The 20092-nt window shown below is 33.3% G+C and overlaps 2 protein-coding genes and 2 pseudogenes across 2 annotated transcripts; all 4 read left to right on the forward strand.

Moving 5' to 3' along the window:
- The first annotated feature begins 2556 nt into the window (after window positions 1–2556).
- On the forward strand, window positions 2557–3923 carry LOC106434773 (annotated as a pseudogene).
- A 1562-nt stretch (window positions 3924–5485) lies between these two features.
- LOC106434798 lies at window positions 5486–7725 on the forward strand (annotated as a pseudogene).
- A 1283-nt stretch (window positions 7726–9008) lies between these two features.
- On the forward strand, window positions 9009–11262 carry LOC125593948 (glyceraldehyde-3-phosphate dehydrogenase, cytosolic-like). Its single transcript, XM_048770298.1, has 9 exons — window positions 9009–9291; window positions 9368–9397; window positions 9491–9591; window positions 9659–9774; window positions 9862–9961; window positions 10146–10292; window positions 10374–10434; window positions 10524–10764; window positions 10861–11262. The coding sequence occupies exons 1-9, from the start codon at window positions 9288–9290 to the stop codon at window positions 11075–11077; spliced, it is 1017 nt and encodes a 338-aa protein (XP_048626255.1). The 5' UTR covers window positions 9009–9287; the 3' UTR covers window positions 11078–11262.
- Window positions 11263–12467: 1205 nt separating this feature from the next.
- LOC106434785 lies at window positions 12468–14122 on the forward strand. Its single transcript, XM_048770299.1, has 7 exons — window positions 12468–12519; window positions 12613–12656; window positions 12752–12895; window positions 12980–13150; window positions 13242–13367; window positions 13457–13602; window positions 13685–14122. Exons 1-7 carry the CDS (start codon window positions 12499–12501, stop codon window positions 13918–13920), a joined length of 888 nt encoding a protein of 295 aa, XP_048626256.1. The 5' UTR covers window positions 12468–12498; the 3' UTR covers window positions 13921–14122.
- Window positions 14123–20092: the final 5970 nt, after the last annotated feature.

Here is a 20092-nt window from a genome sequence, read left to right on the forward strand (position 1 = left end):
ATTTAGGAGAGAGCTTTGAATTGAAGAGAATTGATGGGAGCTTGGTGTTGATATATGGTTTAGGCTTGTTGATATGTTAAAAGACCAAGTCGAATTGAGTTTTAATTCATTTTTTGTCATATGTGCAACTGGTTGTTGGACACCATGTGAAGAAATTTTATGCAAGTTTCTGTGATGATATAAAACTCAAGGTATCGTTTCATATAACTCTATATTAATTAGGAGCTTTTCTACGCTATAAAAATAATATATTATTTATTTAAAAAAAAATTAGTTTGTCCACTCATTTTGTATCCACGTATAACATGCCTCTCAGTATCTATCCATGTGCTCTGGTATTTGTATAGTCTTCTCATTGACAAGTATTCGATCTTTTAAGCATGTAAATTTTAATATCAAAATAAAAATCTCAAGCATCAAGAATAAGAAAACGAAATTTATAAAATTTCAATTAATTAAAAATATAAAAAATGAAAATTTTACTTAATGACAACAATAACGATGTATTCATTTGTATGTAACATTTATTTTTTCCACAACTCATCCGTCAACGATTTTCTATTTATTACTAGGGTCGGCCCCCCCTACGGGCGGGATATTAGTTAATTTGATATTCACTAAATGTTCGAGTTGAAATTTGTTTTAAGATTCAAGAATTTGGTTATTTGTTATGTCTTACTTATTAGTATACGGTGGTATAGTTGTTTTTCGATTATTCTTGCTTTGGTATTGTATCAAATTAACTAATTGTCCAACTCATAATTATAGATGTACAAATGTGGATTTGTGATAAAGTTTGATGACAATACTGTTTTTTTTTTAAATTCTTATTCATAGTGGAGTGTGCATGTGTCAGAAAGAGGCATATAACAACTTTTATGTTTTTGTGTATGGATTTTAAATATATATTATTTTGTAAAATGCATACTTGCTCTACAACATTTGCTTGTAGACTAAAAAAAGTGTTTTCTATATTTTTAAAAGAGAAAATATTTAGTCTAGAATATAACATGGACATATGTATTGACTATATATATAGAAGTTGAGTGTTATTTTAAAATGACATATGTATAGAGATTTTTCAACCATTACTTCACTGGCACAAAACATTTATAACTGTAAATACCTTCTTTTAAAAGCAAAACTAATAAAAGCGTGTACAACAAATGTATTTTGATATATATTATATGCATCAAGTTATAAAGGTTGGAAACATTGCAAAACTGTTTGGAGCAAAGTTTTTAACTTCACGATCTTCATCTTGACGTCAGTTCAGTGTCGACCCTGGTCACAAGCAGAAGAAGCATGAGCTTCCAGCTGACACGATAATAAGTATTTTTGCGGCCACATATTTATAAAAAGTGACTTTAGCCTAGTGGTTTATAAGAGAAATTACCAGTGCTAGAGGTGCTGGGTTCGATTACCCTTAACTGCATTCATTTATTTTGGCCTTAAATAGAAATGGGGCACGTGTCACTCCCAGAACGCACGAATTGATGACGTGGCTTCACGGGAGAGAGGCGAACATTTCTTTATATATATAGATTGATCAATCCAAATTTCACTTACCCACATGATACATTTGTCCACAAATCAATATCCATAATATATTATTATTGTCTGTTTATCCACACAACTATTTTTATAAAATAAAAATTTTGAATATAAAAAATACATATATGCATATGGATTTTAAATATATGAAGAAAAGGATAAAACAATAATATAAATATATTAAGAAGATATAAAATAATGGCAAATAACATATATTGGGGTGAAGGGAGGAAATATTTTAACAATAAAAGTATATATCATACTTTCTCAGCCCTTAGATTTCAAATAAATCTAAATATCTCATGTAATTTCAGCCACAAAAAAAGAGATTGTTTAAAATTTGTTTTGACTGTATTACTTCCTTGGACTGAAACCAAAATCATGCTACTGCAGAGGTAAATCTGTCTTAAACACACACAAAGAGAATAAAGATTTCTAAAATTGTTAGTCTTTCTTTAAAAATTAAAATTTTACTTTAGATTTGTTTAGTTTAATATATTATATTTAAAATTTAATTATTTAATATTATAGGTCTAAGATACTTTGTTGACAGGTTTAATCAATACTGAGTAACATTTTTATTGGGAGATTTCCAAGATGTTTTAAAATATTATCTTATTATTTTATAAAAAATAATAATATATATTTTAAGTGATTATCTCATATTTAAAAATGAAAATCTTTAAGATATCCAAATAATTATATGATATTTTTCTTATTATGTTTTAAAACTAAAAACTTAATTCTATGAATACATTATATTAATAGTATTTTTTGCTTTAGATATTTTAAAATTTCTAATAGATGAAGGGTGAGTCAAGTCAAGAACTTGCTTGGAAAGGTCTTAAGACATAAAGCAAAAAATGTTCTTTAATTCAAATATTGATTTATTGTGGTTACAAAAAAAATTGTTTCTTCTTATCCTACTCTCTATAAATAGATCCAGTCATAAGTTTACGAATCACAAAACCACTAAAATCTAAGTATCTACCAACTAACCCAAAATGTATGTTACTAGGCGTTTGTCGGAATATCAAAGTAACAGATCGGAGTTGAAGCAGCCAGCGTCTGAAGGTCCAAACTCCGGTGTACTTGTAATTCAAGATGAAGAGTCAAGGCCAACGTGTTGTTTCGGATCTTGCTACGAGTCTGCACTCAAAGGCTTACCGTTTCCACAGAACGCAAAGCTGACTATGAAATACACCATCACAGTCATTAAAGACCTGCCCATGGTTTTTAGCGATCGTGTCATTTTCATTCCGGTTCTTGACCAGCCGTTGTCTTCTAATCGTTACTACGTTATTAAAAGAAGCGGGAAACACTCAGGGTATGTCTTTTATTGGTTACTACGCCATTAACAATCTCAAGTTTACATTGAACTTAAAAAGGATGCATCTAATGTCTTGAGCTTGATATCTTACAAATACAATATGAACTTGTACAACTTTCTTGTTGTGTGTTGCAGAGAAGCTTCTGCTAATGCGAAAAAGGAAGACAGAGTCCCCTGCTGCTTTTGTTTCACCCGTCTTCCTGAAGCTAAACCACAACAAGCAAATCCTTATGACGTATGCCAACAATTTGAGATCCATCAATCAAAATCTTGGGATCGAGGTTACTTTGCAACATCGGTTGCTCCTGGCGGAAAACCACCAAAGTTCCTTAAGAGAAAAGGTTGGAGCGTAGAGTACTCGACATCCCAGACTATGGTCTGAGAGATGATGCAAAAGGGATTCAAGCTCAGCTTCGTTCCGAGCTTCCTAGTGATCTGAATACAAACGTTTTGGTAGGGAAATGGTATGTACCTTTTATATTCGTAAAGGAAGGAAACGTAAAGGTTCAGCTTAAGAGCTCAACTTATTACAACATGACTCTTCACCAAAAATGGGAGGAGGTTTACTCTTGCGAAAACGCTGACAAAGAAAACCGTGAGGTTGTAGTCAATATGGAAGTTGAGCCAGAAGTTGTGAAGATTGAGGGACAAGGTATCGAAAAGAGACAATAAGGGTGGATGAAAATGGGGTTGTTTGGTTTGGGGTTGCAAACAAGAGTGTTGCTTTGAGGTCTGTTGTCACTGCGAGGATGAAATGGGAAGAGGAGAGGTTCGGGTGGAAGAGCAGAGCCGTGGTTAAAAGATCAGACAAATTTGATGGAAGCGGTTCAAACTGGAAGAGCTACAAATGTTATGTGTTGGTGGAGAGCTTTGTCTTGAGGAGGATGGATGAAACTGTGGTCTTGACATTTGAGTTTAAGCATGCTGATAAGTTGAAGAGCAAGTGGGAATCATGAACAGCTTCTTTTATTTAATATTTGTGTTGGTACATGTTTATTTCCAGATTTATATGAATCAAATAATAAACAGATAGTAACAATGTCACCATAAAGAATCCAGTAACAAGCTTCAACAAACAATATTCATATATAAAGAAGGAAAAGCAAGAAATGATGTTACATTTTGCATCTATTCAAAGAAGATGAAACTGAAACTTCTCTCCAATGTAGTAAAAACGAAAATACAAAAACAAAACGTCTCTCTAGAACTAAGATCCTCATGATGCACTCTTTTGCCATTGCATCCCAACTTCTTCCAATTTTTTTTTTTTTTTTGCATTGGTGAGAGAGACTATATATTATTAGTCTTATGTTTTTGGCAATTCAATCTTGTTAGCTTCCACAGTGTGGCTCATATAACTTTTTTTTACAGAAGATTGTTCATCATCTAAAATTTTTTACTTTTGAAAATTTAAATAGAAAAAGATATTAAGCACTATTGAACCTGTCTGTTTCATTAAAACCGGAAACAAATAATTCGATTGATGAGTCCTATGCCCCACGGTTTTATTGTATCATATGCCTGGTTTGTTGTGGTCTACCTTTTTCCTTATTTGATAGCTAGTCTTTGGTTTTGATATAGTTACGTCTCTAGACAAACAAAAACCTTGTAAATTTAAATAAAATTAATACAAATCATTATTTTTGTTTTTTTTTAAATTAACACGATAAATAGATTTCATCTATACTATTATTTGCAAAGTAATTTTTAGCAACAGAGCTCTCACATTGAAAGTTAGACTGGTTAATATCATTGTTACCCTTAATAAAATTTTATATATAATAATTTAATTTAAAACGAATTTTATATTAATAATATTAAATTTCTAAAAAGATAATTCTCATATATTTTGTTATTATCTTGAAAAAATATTTAATATTTCTAAAAACAAGATAATACTTATATATTATGTTGTTATCTTTAAATAATTTTATTATAAAAATTGTAAATATTCGGAATCGAGCTCTCACGTGAAAAGTTAGACTGGTTCAATGTCGTTGTTACCCTTAATAAATTTTAATATATAATATTTAATTTAAAACGAATTTTATTTTAATAATATTCAAATTTCTAAAAATAGAATTCTCATATATTTTGTTATTATCTTGAAAAAATATTTTATATTTCTAAAAAACAAGATAATACTTATATATTGTGTTGTTATCTTTAAATAATATGTTTATTATACAAAAATTAAGATATAAAACAATATATAATTAAATATTAATGAAGAAAAAACTTTTGTATAAAAATATAGTCTATAACATTTCTAATATATGAGTGTTTTGAAAAATTCAACACAATAATTAGTATATATATTTTAATGAAATTTTATGTCATAATAAATTATTTTATGTTTGGTATAAACTTGTTAAGAATATAAATAATAACTTAAAAATTGTTTTTTGAATTAACAAAATATAAAATAATAAATATCTATAAGAAGATTACGCCCGTATGTGCGGGCAAGACACCTAGTTTACACATATTCAACTTTCTAAAAAGTGGACTAGATTCGAATTTGGATATTTATTAATACTTTAAATAATTGGCATCTTCTCCAATAAATATCACTAATTTTGTAATAGACTAAAAACCCCCCAAATTAAAAACATTAAAAACCGAAAAATTGCTGCGGTCGCCACATCTCTTCTATCAGTGCTCCGATAAGACAGCAATGTTCGTTTCCGACAAGCCTCGTCCTATCGATTTCTACAAAGACGATAACACCACCACCGCACGCGACAACATGATCATCGACGTCCCCACCAACACACCAGGAAGAGATCTACATCCCCACCACAACCATCATCACCACCATCTCCAGCCGCAACAGATTCTCCTCGGAGAAAGCAGCGGCGAGGACCACGAAGTGAAAGCCCCCAAGAAACGAGCGGAGACATGGGTCCAAGACGAGACTCGCTCCCTGATCATGTTCCGCCGAGGCATGGACGGACTCTTCAACACCTCTAAGTCCAACAGCACCTCTGGGAGCAGATCTCCGCCAAGATGCGGGAGAAAGGCTTCGATCGGTCTCCGACCATGTGCACCGACAAGTGGAGGAATCTGTTGAAGGAGTTCAAGAAGGCCAAGCATCATGACAGAGGGAATAGATCGGCGAAGATGTCGTATTACAAGGAGATTGAAGAGATTCTTAGGGAGAGGAGCAAGAAAGTGACGGCGACGGGGCAGTACAGCAAGAGCTCTAATGCAACGCCCACTGCTAAAGTTGATTCCTTTATGCAATTTACTGATAAGGTATAAGCTTTGGTTGGCTAGAGATTAGGAATGCTCAGTTTCTTGATTTGTTTTGAGGAAATGCAGATGTGATTAGTGTTTATGTTGATAAGATAGGTGGTAGAGTTTGGGCAATGCTTTAGGCTGAGATGATACTAGTTGGAGTGCTATTTTTGAGAGTATGTTTTTAATATAGCCTCGTTGATTTTGTTAGAAGATGATATTTTTGGTACTTGGTTTAAGTTTCTTTTGTTTAAAAGTGGCAACCTTTATCTTTCATCGTAGGTTTTGATGATCCGAGCATCTCTTTTGGATCTGTTGAAGGTACTGATCTTATCATTTGACTTTTGTGTGTTAATTATATATTGCTCTATTACAAAGAGGATGCACATTGCCTCTTGAAAAAATTTTTTGAGTGAGCAATCCTAGAGGTTAATAACTTCCGTTGTGAGCATTTGGGATTGGAAACAAAGAGTTACATGTGCAAGAGGAAATGATATTTAGTTTGGTTTAAAAAAAAAAAAAAAAAAAAATTTAGTTTGGTTTCTAGAGAATGGGTATGTGTTTTGATAAGTGTTTTTTTTTTTTAAAATCTATGTTTTAGCTAATGGAAGGCCAGCGTTAAACCTTGAAAGGCGTCTTGATCATGATGGTCATCCTCTTGCGATCGCTACAGTTGATGCTGTTGCAGCAAATGGAGTTCCTCCTTGGAATTGGAGAGAGACTCCTGGAAACGGCAAGTATAATAACTTAAAGCCTCAAACATTTATTTTTGAACTTTTCAAACAGTTTTGAGGTTGCTTCACATGGTTTGTTCCTCTGCTTGCTTATTATGTCTTACTCTCTTGTAATTAATTAGAGCTTTTTTATTTATGTTATACAAGCAGGTGGGGATTCTCATGGTCAGCCTTTTGGTGGGAGGGTCATAACTGTTAAATTTGGCGACTATACAAGAAGAATCGGCGTTGATGGTAGCACTGAAGCAATCAAAGACACTATCAGATCCGCTTTTGGGTTAAGAACACGACGGGCTTTTTGGTTAGAGGATGAAGACCAGGTTGTTCGTTGTCTTGATCGAGACATGCCCTTAGGGAACTATCTACTTCATGTGGATGATGGTAAGATTCACCACATTCCCATCTGTTTCTCACACCCAAATACGGTTACTGAGTTGTCAATATCCAAAACTTAATTGTACAGGACTAGCTATTAGAGTTTGCCATTATGATGAATCCAACCAGTTACCAGTCCATACAGAAGAGAAAGTCTTCTACACGGAAGAAGACTACCGTGATTTTCTAGCTAGACGGGGATGGACATGTCTGCAGTTTGATGGTTTTAGGAACATAGAAAACATGGATCTTCAACCAGGTGCTGTGTACAGAGGAGTGAGATGAGAGAATGAGAACTTCTCGTCCAAAACCATCAACAATTTATCTAATCACAAAAACTGTCTACTGTAAATAAATGTTTTATCATTTCCTTTGTACATTTCCGCCTTTTTGTTTCCTACCTAATGAGAAGAAAAAAGAATGTACTTGCTCAAATGTAACATAATCAACTTGGATTCAACTTGCATGTTAATAAGACCTCAAATTGTATTTTTGCATGTTACACTTTGGAAGGATCATAAGAGAGGTAACTTCAATTTCAGTTTGAATGTATCAGTTGTGACCTTAATAATTTCTTGAATTCACGGATACGCAGTTCCACTATTTAGTCAAAATTCAAAGCAAACAAAAGAGTATAACCTATGCAGATCTTTGCATATGTGGTGAGTTAATTGAAATGATTAGTGAATACATAAACCATAAGACCAAACTGGAGTAACATTGGTTCTAAGCAGGTTTACATGGATAAGATTACATTTGCTAAAAAGTTTGCATCAATCATTTTCTTGTCATGAGGGTTTGCATCAATAATTGCATCTATCTTTTTACGTTCTTTAAGAATCGAATGTCAACATATACCTTGATAGTGATATATTTTTTGTTCTTTTCCATCTTTAGGATTACACAGAACATTGTGAACACTTCAAGATAAAGGGATAAAGACGGACAATGATATGGATTTTAGAAAAACATATGAGAAGTCCACAAAATAAACAACAATTTAAGGAATTGCCACGCTTAATACGTAACATACACTTGACGAGTTATGGTACAATAAAACCATCATTATTAAAGATTTTAAAATTGAATATTTCACAAATATATTGATATTTAATTAGCTTTTAAAAAAAAATCAATATAATTTGTATTCTTACTTGAAAGCTTTAATGCCCTCACATACTTATTTAACATGCTAATTCAACTACTAAACTTTGAGCCAGTTGGGTTAAGCTAATTCTAAGTGGTTTTTAGGCGCTTTCTGCCTTTCTGCTTGCCTCCTCTGTTTTGGTTATCACCCTAGAAGCTAAAAATAAGCTAGCAAAACTGTTGTATGATCCGTAAGCTCTCGCATTGAATAGAAAACTTTTTTTGCAAAAAGAAAAAACCCACTTGATGGTGTTGTATCATACGTGTGTCCAACTACATAATTACATGCTATAGTGAGATCTCAACATTCTAGATATGTGATAAACTGTTGACCGCTGATAAATTAAGTTATTCACAGGGTGTACATGGATCCATATGAATACGCGATTAAATAGTTTTATACGCTTTCAACTAACACATAAATAAAAGAAAAATCAAATGAGAAAGTTAGGATTAGAAGAAGGAGACTATTGGCAAAAGCCAAGAGTCATACCGTTTGTATAAAGTCTTTGACGTTCATTTGACCAAACAAAGCTCTCAAAGTGGAGCACCTATGTGTCTCAATATGAAGTCACGATTTGATAAATATAGAACACCAAATTATAAAAATATCTTTGTACAAAAAAAATATTCTTATAATTAAGCTTTAAATCCTCGAATATTCGCCATTAGTTGTTAATCCTGCCATAAACCACTGGCCAAAACAGTGGCAAAAAGGGTAAATAATCTTAAAAGTAATGAACAAATCTCATCGGTAACCTTTTTTCCCAAGAACAAATCTCAGCCACACGATCAAAATCTCGATGGCTATATAAGCCAAAAGCCTCACCAAACTCTCTCACTCACTAGCTAACTATTTTCACATTCGAGCTTGCTTTCTCTCTCTCTCGTCATCTCCAATCTCTGAAATGGGTGAGTTTCTTCGCTCTTGTTGATCTAGCTTCGTCGTTGATCGTGTTTTTGATTTGTCTCTTGTTTGTTTGTGTAGCTGACAAGAAGATTAAGATCGGAATCAACGGTGAGTATTGTTTTTGAATCGTCTTATCATAGGTTTTGGTTAGGTTAGATCTGTGGGAGGGAATCTGAGGTTGATGGTGGCGGTTTGGTGAAGGTTTCGGAAGAATCGGGCGTTTGGTGGCGAGAGTGATCCTTCAGAGGAACGATGTTGAGCTCGTCGCTGTTAACGATCCCTTCATCACCACCGAGTACATGGTCAGAGTTTCTTCATTGATGTGTTGATTATGTGTGACGTTGTAAAATTTAATATGTTGTGTTGCAGACGTACATGTTTAAGTATGACAGTGTTCACGGGCAGTGGAAGCACAATGAACTCAAGTTGAAGGATGAGAAGACCCTTCTCTTTGGTGAGAAGCCAGTCACTGTTTTTGGCATCAGGTTTACATGCATAAATCTCTCTCTCTCTTTCTTATGCTATGGAGAGTTGTGGAATTTTGATTTTTTGGAATGTTTTTACATTTGAAGGAACCCTGAGGATATCCCGTGGGGTGAGGCTGGAGCTGACTTTGTTGTTGAGTCTACTGGTGTCTTCACCGACAAGGACAAGGCTGCTGCTCACTTGAAGGTTCTGCTTTTCATCTTCTTTTGATGTTACATGGCATTATGTGTAGTAGTATGCATATAGCTAGTTGGATTCTAGGATTACTCATGTAGCTCTTGCAAGAGTATTAGTATAAATTGGAACCTAACATGTATGTATACTTATTCGATGACAATCTTTTAACTGAATGAATGATTTGGTGTTTTAGGGTGGTGCCAAGAAGGTTGTTATCTCTGCCCCAAGCAAAGACGCTCCCATGTTTGTTGTTGGTGTCAACGAGCACGAGTACAAGTCCGACCTTGACATTGTCTCCAACGCTAGTTGCACCACTAACTGCCTTGCTCCCCTTGCCAAGGTACAGAATATCATATCATTCACCGCCTATTTCAATAACACTTTCTAATCCTATTTTCGAATATTTGGTTGCTTCTTGTAGGTTATCAACGACAGGTTTGGAATTGTTGAGGGTCTTATGACCACCGTCCACTCTATCACTGGTAAATTTCTCTATCTTCAGTGAATGTTACACCACAAAACTTGTTGCCTGTAAGAGGAGCTAATGGGGGTTCTCGTGTTATTATTTCAGCTACTCAGAAGACAGTTGATGGTCCATCAATGAAGGACTGGAGAGGTGGAAGAGCCGCTTCCTTCAACATCATCCCCAGCAGCACCGGAGCTGCCAAGGCTGTCGGAAAAGTGCTTCCACAGCTCAACGGAAAGTTGACAGGAATGTCCTTCCGTGTTCCCACCGTTGATGTCTCAGTTGTTGACCTCACGGTTAGACTCGAGAAAGCCGCAACCTACGACGATATCAAGAAGGCTATCAAGTAACCTTTCTTCGGTTCCAGTTCGTTACTAGTTTCATCATCATATCTTTTGTACGATTAACTCTTTAACTGATTGGATTGTTACTATATACACAGGGAGGAATCTGAGGGAAAGCTAAAGGGAATCCTTGGTTACACAGAGGATGATGTTGTCTCAACTGACTTCGTTGGTGACAGCAGGTCGAGCATTTTTGACGCAAAGGCTGGAATCGCATTGAGTGACAACTTCGTGAAACTTGTGTCGTGGTACGACAACGAATGGGGTTACAGTACCCGTGTGGTCGACTTGATCATCCACATGTCCAAAGCCTAAATCGCCGTAAGAGAAAAGATGACCTCGATCTCAAATGATGTAATGATGTCTTAAATTTGTCCCTTTTTCGAATAAAATTTTAACTGGCCATGATGGTGGTAAGTTTGTAGACCGTTGGTTTTTTTTTACTGAAAGCCTTTTGTTTGGTCTTTGATATAATGAGTTACTCTAAATGTTTTCAATTCCATGTGTTTGCACAACGAAGAGTTCTTCTCTCTTCTCATATCCAATGAATCAATCAATAAATTCATCTGTAAAATGATTTTAAAACAATGCTAACATAAGTATGAATCAACTGAATGAACGATTACATACTTATGTTAGTATGGTACGCTTCTCTATTATTTCTGATTAAAAAGACGCGACGCGATAATTTCAGTTAACCGTTTTCTCCAAAACTATCATTTCTCTTCTCAAGTTGTGAAATACAAGAAATTTACACCAAAGAAACAGGTAAAATGTCTTAAAGATATCTCGAGAACTAATACATGACAGGCTAACTACTAACGTGAGTGCACAATAAATTGCTAACTAAAAAACTTGCTTATTGATTTAGCCAACCAAGTTCACATATTAATGATTACTGAGCTAGAAAAGAAAAAAGGCTACGTTGCATCATAAGTTAATACCACAAATTAAAGAGCATATGTCTTCTCCAAAGAGAAGAGATTTTTACTTGGCAGTGTTCTGCTTCTTAGCCAAGCGCTTCTCCTCTGCCAAGCGATCCAATAAAACCTAAAACAAAAAAAACATACGAATTAAATTCAAAGTTTTTTTTTTGTAACAATTCAAAGTTTAATTTTACTTTGTCAAAAAAGAATCAAGAATCAAATTTACGTACACGGGACAGTGTAGCCACACTTAAGATTTTTTTTTAGGCAATGGGAAAACCCGAGTAAACTACAATAGTAGTCAAGCCTTCCACATGACCTCCACTAAGTTCCAGCGCCTTCGTCTCTACATCGGCATGTCCAAAGATATAAATGCGAGCTGTGCTGTAAAAATTCAGAACAAATCTTTCCTGGGTTGGGTTCTTACAGGGTGGATATTTCAAGTATTTAGATACTGAAATGAACTAAAAAAAGTATCCAACTTTGAAACGATGAAACTCAATCCCTAGATCCCAACTATACAGAGTAACTTTGTGAACATAACGAAACACATGGTTGTCAATTTAGATGATTGACCCATAAATCTTTTTTATTTAGAGTTATTTTGGGGAAAACCCATATAAGTATATAACTAAACTAACAAACACTTGATTGTTACATGAGTGAACAGGCCTAGTCCAGGCCTAAACTAAAGGCAAGACCCAACGAGAAGGAAATTTACGGCCCCAAACCAGATAACTAATAAAAGATTCCATGAAGATTAAACCCTAGAACCGGAAGAAAATCTTATTGCATCTCCAAAACCTAACCATGCAGGAATCCGCCATCAAAGTCATTCTTCTTCGATCCTTATCGCTTTCACAAGTAATGGTTTCTTCTTAGTAGAATTTACTTAATAGATCTTTTGTACCTTAGGGTCTGTAGATTCTGGAATCGAAGGATAGTGATGCAGAGATTCGAGAAAGCAGGTTCGTTTCTTTCTGAGATTTGTATCTGTAATTAGATAGATCATGTGTTCTTGTCTCACGGTAATTAATTAATTAATATCCTTTGCAATATATAGCATTAGCAGGATTGCGGTGGAGGGATACGACACCTCTCTTCGTAGGGAAGATGTCGATGATGCTTTGAGAGAACACTTCGCTTCATGTGGAAACATAATACATGTGTATGTTCCCATAGACGAGAATAGTGGTACCCTCTGCAGGTTTGTGGCTTCTTCCTCCAGCTTGATCGCTCAAATTAACTGCTGCTTAACTATAAAATCTACTTGTTTTCTTGTGTTTTACAGATATGCCTTAATTTATGTTAATGAAGAAGATGAAGAAAAGGCGCTGAGGCTTAATGGAAGTGACATGGGAGGACGGATTTTACAAATTCAGTCTTACGCGTTTCACCAAAATCACCTTAATGAGGTCTTGGACCAGATGAAAGAAGGCCGACTCTATCGGCCACAACACACGTAAATTGCTCTTTTCATTTTTTGTCTATTTATTTTTTATTAGAGATTTGTGCCTGGTTATGTTGATAATATGATACTCCTGCAATATTAGGATCATGGTTACGGGTTGTGACAATTTCCTTCCTGTCAATGTTATCGAGAAGGAGCTAGAGAAATATTTCTCTGCAATCGGCTCTTTTGTTTACCGAGACGAAACCGCTTCTGGTGCTATCATAACGTTTGTTTCTTCTTCCTCCCACCAGTTTGCTTGTTACTATTTTTTTTTTTGCTAACTAAAGAAGCTTGTTTTGAGTTTTTTTTTTACAGCCCAGCCAGAGTTTATGTCCGTGGACAAGAGGGTGTAGAAAAGGCGCTGGAACGTAGTGGACGTTCTGTAGGAGGTTTGAATTTTGCAGTTACTGTGGTTGATCCACTTCCAAAAATAACACCCACGATTGGCTACATGCACCCACGTACGTAAATTTGATTCTTTGATTCTTTTTGGTTTTTTTTCAACTGAGTAAAACCTTTCATTTATTCGTCTGTTTGTTTCAGATAACTTTACTGTCGTGCCAAAGGAGCTGATAGAAAATCCAAATATATATTACGTCTTTGAGGAAAATCATAAGAAGAAGACTGAGACTACGGCGGGAAATCAGCAGAAGAAAAAGAGCAAGACTACGGAGAGAAATCAGAAGAAGAAGAATAAGAAGAAGGAGAAGAAGAGCAAGACCAGGGAGGCATACCAGATGAAGAGAAGAGTGAGACTAGGGAGGGAAATCAGAAGATGAAGGGAGTAGAAATCTCTTTCTGAGGGGAAGAAGACATGCTTTTTATGATATTAACTTGTGTCCCTTCTTTTCTTTTTTTTTATAACTTCCATCTTATTATTAATACAAATTCGAAGATACATAATCTTTATGTAAGTGATTTGTTACAAATTTTGGAATATAATAGTAAGATTGAAAATAAATATTTGCCGGTAGATATGCTTTCGCTAGCCCATCAGCCACCATATTATTTTGTCGTCGAGTCCACATCAAGTCTACTTCCCCAAGCTTATTAATCCACCATCTTATTTCACGTACCCAGTTGTATAAACCAAACTGCAAAGCTTTTGACTTGAGTATATCTATCAATCTTCTTATTATCTCCTTCAAAGATCACTCTTGTATAACCTTGACACCAACAGAATTGTATAGCCATAAGTAGAGCTTGAAATTCTGCTTCCAATGCTGAATAAACTATTTTCCCTTCTGCATGACCTGTAGTAACAAAAATTCCATTTGAATCTCTTACTACCCATCCTCCTTCTTTTCTTTTGTCTGGATATTGAATGTGTTATGTCGTTTTTGTGTGGATGTTTAGCAACTCAAGACCGATCAAAATCCACATTCCAGAAATTTATTCACAGCTATCCCTGTAATGGGTCAAAATCCAATCTCAAACATAGTCCATCTGCTCTATCAACCTCTGTAATTCCTCTTTTGTCGTTACTCGGGGTTTTCATATTTTACAGATATGAAACATAAATAAATTATATCACATTATTGTTTAAATTATAGCTAATGTACCAAAAATTGTATGATTATTTTTCTTTATGAAATATTATTCATTAATTATTAATTAATTAAATTTTGTAGTTTCTAAAAAAAATCAGAATTCGCTTTTTTCTTTTAAAAACTCACAAAAGTTGGTTTTTGGTTTTTCTTCATAAATTGGTTAAATTTTCCAAAACTAGTTTCCCTAAATTTTAGAAAATCTATTTATTAGAAATCTTGATTGGCAAATCAAATGGTTTCTACAAAAACAAAAACTAGAAACTAAAACTTGATTAGATGAAAAATGGTTTTTGCAAGTTGAAGACACCAAGTTGACATCATCATGCTTTTTATCGTACGTACAACCTAAGACCATGACCTTGATATACATGTGTATAAAATATTACAGGGTACTTTCTTATGTAATGAAAGGTGCACATGGTAATCACCTAGTGAATGTGAAATGGAGCCGTTTCTAGGAGGTTAGAAGGCTATAACCTCCAACTTCACTCATGAAATACCAGCCAAGTTCACGGCTAAAATGAACCCAATATGAGAACATTAACACCACGAGAAAATGCAACTGTGTTAGATCTGCTGACTCGGTTTACATAAATTTTCAAGTGGTTCAAGACATCAAGTTCACCATCAGAAAATAAATCCAACAGATACTAACAATGAGTAGTTCAACACTAGTCATTTTAGGGGCGTTAATCTTTTCCTCGCTCGGACTCGGACTAGTGGGTTATAAATTCTTTTTATTTTAAAAAGAGATTCCTACAACTATCTTGCTGACCCACAAGTCTGAGCTTCATGTTACTCTTTTTAAGAGATATGTCAGATCGAGGGCGTCCCAAATTGATTGAAGGGGATGAGAGTTTATCATTCTTAAAATAAATATTTCGATCAAATCACACATCGCAGTATACTAGACCTTCTAATTCTTTAAGATGTTTACTAAAAGATTCGCAATATAACTAGGAATACGTTTCAAATACCATACATGAGTTACAAGACATGTCAGTTTTATGTATCCCATTTGATATCTTCGTATCCGAGAATCAACAAATTCAACTCCACATTGTTCACAAAATTTCGAGTTTGAGCAATCTCATGTAAATACCATGGAATAAGGTTTTAGCTTATTCATGGGGATTCTGTAAATATTTCATTCCAAAAATAAAAAAAAATAGTTTTTTTTTTGGAGATTGGATGCAATTACTAACATGTGCATTCTTTTTTATTTTAATAATAATAAAAATTAATAAAAAAACATATGTTTTATTACCTACTTCAATTCAATGATATTCTAAATATTCTATTCAAAATAGGTAAAAATCCATCTTTTTTTTCTGCAAATGTTATTTTGAACAATGAAATACAAATACATGAAAAAGTAAAGTGGTTAGAAAAAAGTGCTACTATATCATAAACATTTAGTTTTTTGCTTATACTCTCATAAAGTCCGTATGTCTAGTCTTAGTTAAATCTAGTTAATCGAGTATGTATAAGTTTTTTCGAGTCTTGCATATGTTTAGATTATTTCTATTCATGTGGGGGATTGGTGAAACTATTTTTTACAATCCTATTGGACTGAGTAAAAATTAAGTATATATAGAATTTTACAAGCCAATTGGGCTGAGTAAAAAATCTAATCTAATGTGAAGTAAATGTTGTATTTTATATGGAGAAAATCCATTATATTTGGAAGCCCATGAGCTGAGTAAAATGATTGGAAAAGCCTTTTACTAAGTTGATGGCTAAGTTAAATATATATTTGGTGACAAATGGCTTAAACTAAGTAAACTTGGTGACTAATCTAACTTAGTGACCAAGCTATGCAACTTATTGAAAAGTGGCTATTACTAAAGATCACTTAGTGCCTAACTATGGTGACTTAGTAACAAATGTTAAAAGCTTAAGCAAACTCAATGACACATGTCAAGTTGCTTTATGACTAAGCTTTGTGAATCTCTCATATAAATAGATATTTTACCTCTCCATTAAACGGACTCACTCATAAGTGAACACACACTCATACAATTGAGTACTCTCATATCATACAAAGTTCCAGGAATACCTCTAAGTCTTTCAAAGTAAGTTTCGAGAGTATAGCGTGGTTGTTATGTTCGTAGATTTTGTTTTGGATGATGCAAAACAGTCTCACGTGGTTTTATCCTGGGATTCAAAATCGTACATAACCGTCTCACCTAGTGACGATTTATTGAGTTAAGGAAAGTTATCAAATCACAACTCCACGTATTCGTCTATTTTCACATCAGTTTTTTAAATGTTTTACCGTTTTATATTATCGTTATCATCACATTTTGTTTCGTAATTTTCAATCTGGATTCACGCGTCCTAACAATATGAACATAAAAACTGAGTAGAAATTGGTTTAAAACTTTGAGTGAAATTGGTCCTGAAAGGTATGGAGTATTAAATGTCGTTTTGGAAATTGTGAACTGATAGATATCGATAGTTGGACCTTATGATCTCATAAACGTGTAAGTGTTGTAAGGATTTATGGCTTAACAACAACAAAAGGAAAAATAACATATCTCTCGTCTAGCAAAGTCCTTAGATGTTGCAAATTGATTTTTCATGTTATACAAAACTGATTTTCTTCAGAACAAGATTGGCGAATTTCTTAAAAAGCTAAGCGACCCGAATTGTGTGGTCAATTCAGATATAGGAACATGAATCAGGATACCATTTCTAAATCAAATTTGAATGTTTTTACATCCACAGCAACTTGAAATAAGAAAATGAAAGGAAGAGAAAAATTACCAAGTAAGTGGATACATCTAATGAAACTCATTTGAAGCAAGTGATGATGGTGTTGGTTTCTCAGTTAATTTCATTTGAATATTTGGAAAAAGAGCTCATGAACTTTATTTGAATATTTGAAAAAAAAGTTCATCCGTAGACTGCATTAAATTAATCCGGAATCTTAAGTATGGAACACTCCTAAAGTAAGTGATAAGTTGTTCTTTTCAAGTTTTGTAATCATTTACTTCAGTGTTGACAAAAAGAAATTGCAAATATATATAATATTATACTCAGGATACTAACATATAGTTTGCGTGAACAATAATGAAACATTAATACGTTACAAAACTAGAGATCAGAAAAAGAGAGAGAGAGAGATCAAACATATGATCTCAAGTTGTAGCATATTTATCGGCTAATAAACTGTTCTTTGAGGTGGTTGATAAAAAGGTTGTTACTTGGACTTAGTCTCTGCTGGGCGGGGGGTTTTAAATCTGATCCGTCTTAGGTTATTAAAGATCAACACAAATACAAGCATAAAACATTTAAGTATCCAGACAAGAAAAGAAGGGTCGCATGTTGTCAAAAAAAAAAAAAAAAGAAGGGTCGCATTGCACACAAGTTATATCACAAAAAGCATATGTATTCTCCTCAGAAAGAGATTTCTACTCCCTTCTTCTTCTGATTTCCCTCCTTGGTCTTGCTTTCTTATTCTCATTTTTACTTTGTAGATTAAGAGTTAAAGTTGTTGAAATCGGATGATATTGATACTTGTAAATACATTAAATTGGAACAAAAAAAGTAAAAGAGAAACATAAAATATTGCTAAAAACTAATTTATTTTAGATAATATTAATACTCGTGAATATATTCAATATGAATAAGAAAGAATTGTACGAAAAAGATATAAAAACAACAACAACCATCTTTAATTACACAAAAAAAAATGGAAAATATTTGAAAATATTTGAAAATTTTGAAGGTTCCGGATCAAACTTACCTTACTATTAGTGTTGTTATAATACTTAAATTTATGTAATTTCATGTAATTTTAAATACTTTTTGTTAAGTTTCTTTTGTATATTATTGTTGTCCAAATCTAGTTTAACATATTTTAAAGTTTTATTTAATTTTATGTGTAAAATTTAAAATCTGTAAAAAAAATTAAAATATTTATGAGATATAATTTTTTAAAGATTAAAATAATAAACGAGAAAATATTTATGAATCATACATGTGATGTGTGATTGTAGGGACCAAAATACAAAGAAAAATATAAAACTTTAAATTTGAAGTTTTGAATAGTGAAACTTCAAATATAAAATTTCACTATTTGAAGTTTCGAACTTTCTTTTTGGAAATAAAAAAAAATCATATTTGAAATTATAGAGTGTCTTTTGGAGATGAGCTAAATTACTTTTCAAACAAAAAAACGTTGTGTAAAGTGAAAAAACTAGCTCTAACTATTTTCAAAACATGTCCTCTATCAGAAATTCTAAAATAATATTAAAAGACAATATTTTGTGATTAGCTAATAAGAGTGTTAAGAAATCAGATGTCAATATGAAATAAGTATGTTAAATCGTCGGTGACATTAATTTGATAGATATTTACGAGGAGAGGGGTTAGGCACCGGCTGTACCCAAAAAGGCGAAACAGAACAAATGCAACTGAAGAAAAAAGCGTATATACAACACAGATATTTAAAAAAATTCAAAAAAATTATGAAATATATTAATTAAAAATTGAATAACTGATAAGCGTTTTACTACGCAAAAGAGAAATAAATATAGAAATAAATGAAATAAATAAATAAATAAGGATTCCATTGCGTTGTTGTGTGCAGGTTATCTCTTTTCTCTTTGCCTTTGCTATTAACCTAAGAGCCATTAGACTTTTCTTTAGATCTATCTTAAAGCTACTTGTCTCTTCTCCAAAGACGGATAGCTTCAGGTAATCTCTCTCGGACACATTTGATGTTTTCTGATCTAGTGTGAGTTAAAACTGATCTGAATCTGTGTGTCTCTGCTGAAGATCCTGTAATAGATATGGATCTCAAACTAATATTTTCCGGATTCTTCACGTATATTCCATTTTCATCTAGCTAGATCATCGTTTATGTTCTTCTCCAGATGTTTTTATTCTAATATCAAAATCAAGCAGTTGAATTTCTCACTGTTGGAGTTAAGACTTTTTTCTCATGGCTAATTTTTTTAATAAAAAAGAAAATCCAAGTCTCCACTATGATCTTGACAGGATCACTATATATTTTTAAATTCATAAATTACTAACTAATAAATTTCCTCCTCAGGAACATTATCGTGGATTTGTCAAGTGGCTAAATATATATTATAATAATTAATAAGAACTATTAATTATTGAATTATATTTAGCCCTGACAATCCCATAAGTTTTCCTGACGAAATTTATTAGTAGTATTTTATCAATTTAAAATATATTTGATCCTCTCAAGATCTCTCTCTCTTGGATTTTCTTTTCTTTATTTGATAAATTACCTTGAGAAAAAAAGTCTTAGATCCACAGTGAGAAATTCACCCAGCTTGATTTTGATATTAGAATAAAAACATCACTAGAAGAACATAAACATGATCTGCTAGAGAAAATGGAATATACGTGAAGTCCGGAAATA

Source organism: Brassica napus, assembly GCF_020379485.1.
Source record: "Brassica napus cultivar Da-Ae chromosome A2 unlocalized genomic scaffold, Da-Ae chrA02_Random_12, whole genome shotgun sequence".
Lineage (NCBI taxonomy): Eukaryota > Viridiplantae > Streptophyta > Magnoliopsida > Brassicales > Brassicaceae > Brassica > Brassica napus.

Excerpts from the sequence above, each read along its gene's own strand:
- LOC125593948 (XM_048770298.1), top strand. Across the intron at positions 9,962-10,145 it reads AGGCTGCTGCTCACTTGAAG|GGTGGTGCCAAGAAGGTTGT; the intron begins GTTCTGCTTTTC and ends TTGGTGTTTTAG. Across the intron at positions 10,435-10,523 it reads CACCGTCCACTCTATCACTG|CTACTCAGAAGACAGTTGAT; the intron begins GTAAATTTCTCT and ends TTATTATTTCAG.
- LOC106434785 (XM_048770299.1), top strand. The coding sequence starts at position 12,499 with ATGCAGGAATCCGCCATCAAA. Across the intron at positions 12,520-12,612 it reads TGCAGGAATCCGCCATCAAA|ATTCTGGAATCGAAGGATAG; the intron begins GTCATTCTTCTT and ends TAGGGTCTGTAG. Across the intron at positions 12,896-12,979 it reads AATAGTGGTACCCTCTGCAG|ATATGCCTTAATTTATGTTA; the intron begins GTTTGTGGCTTC and ends TGTGTTTTACAG.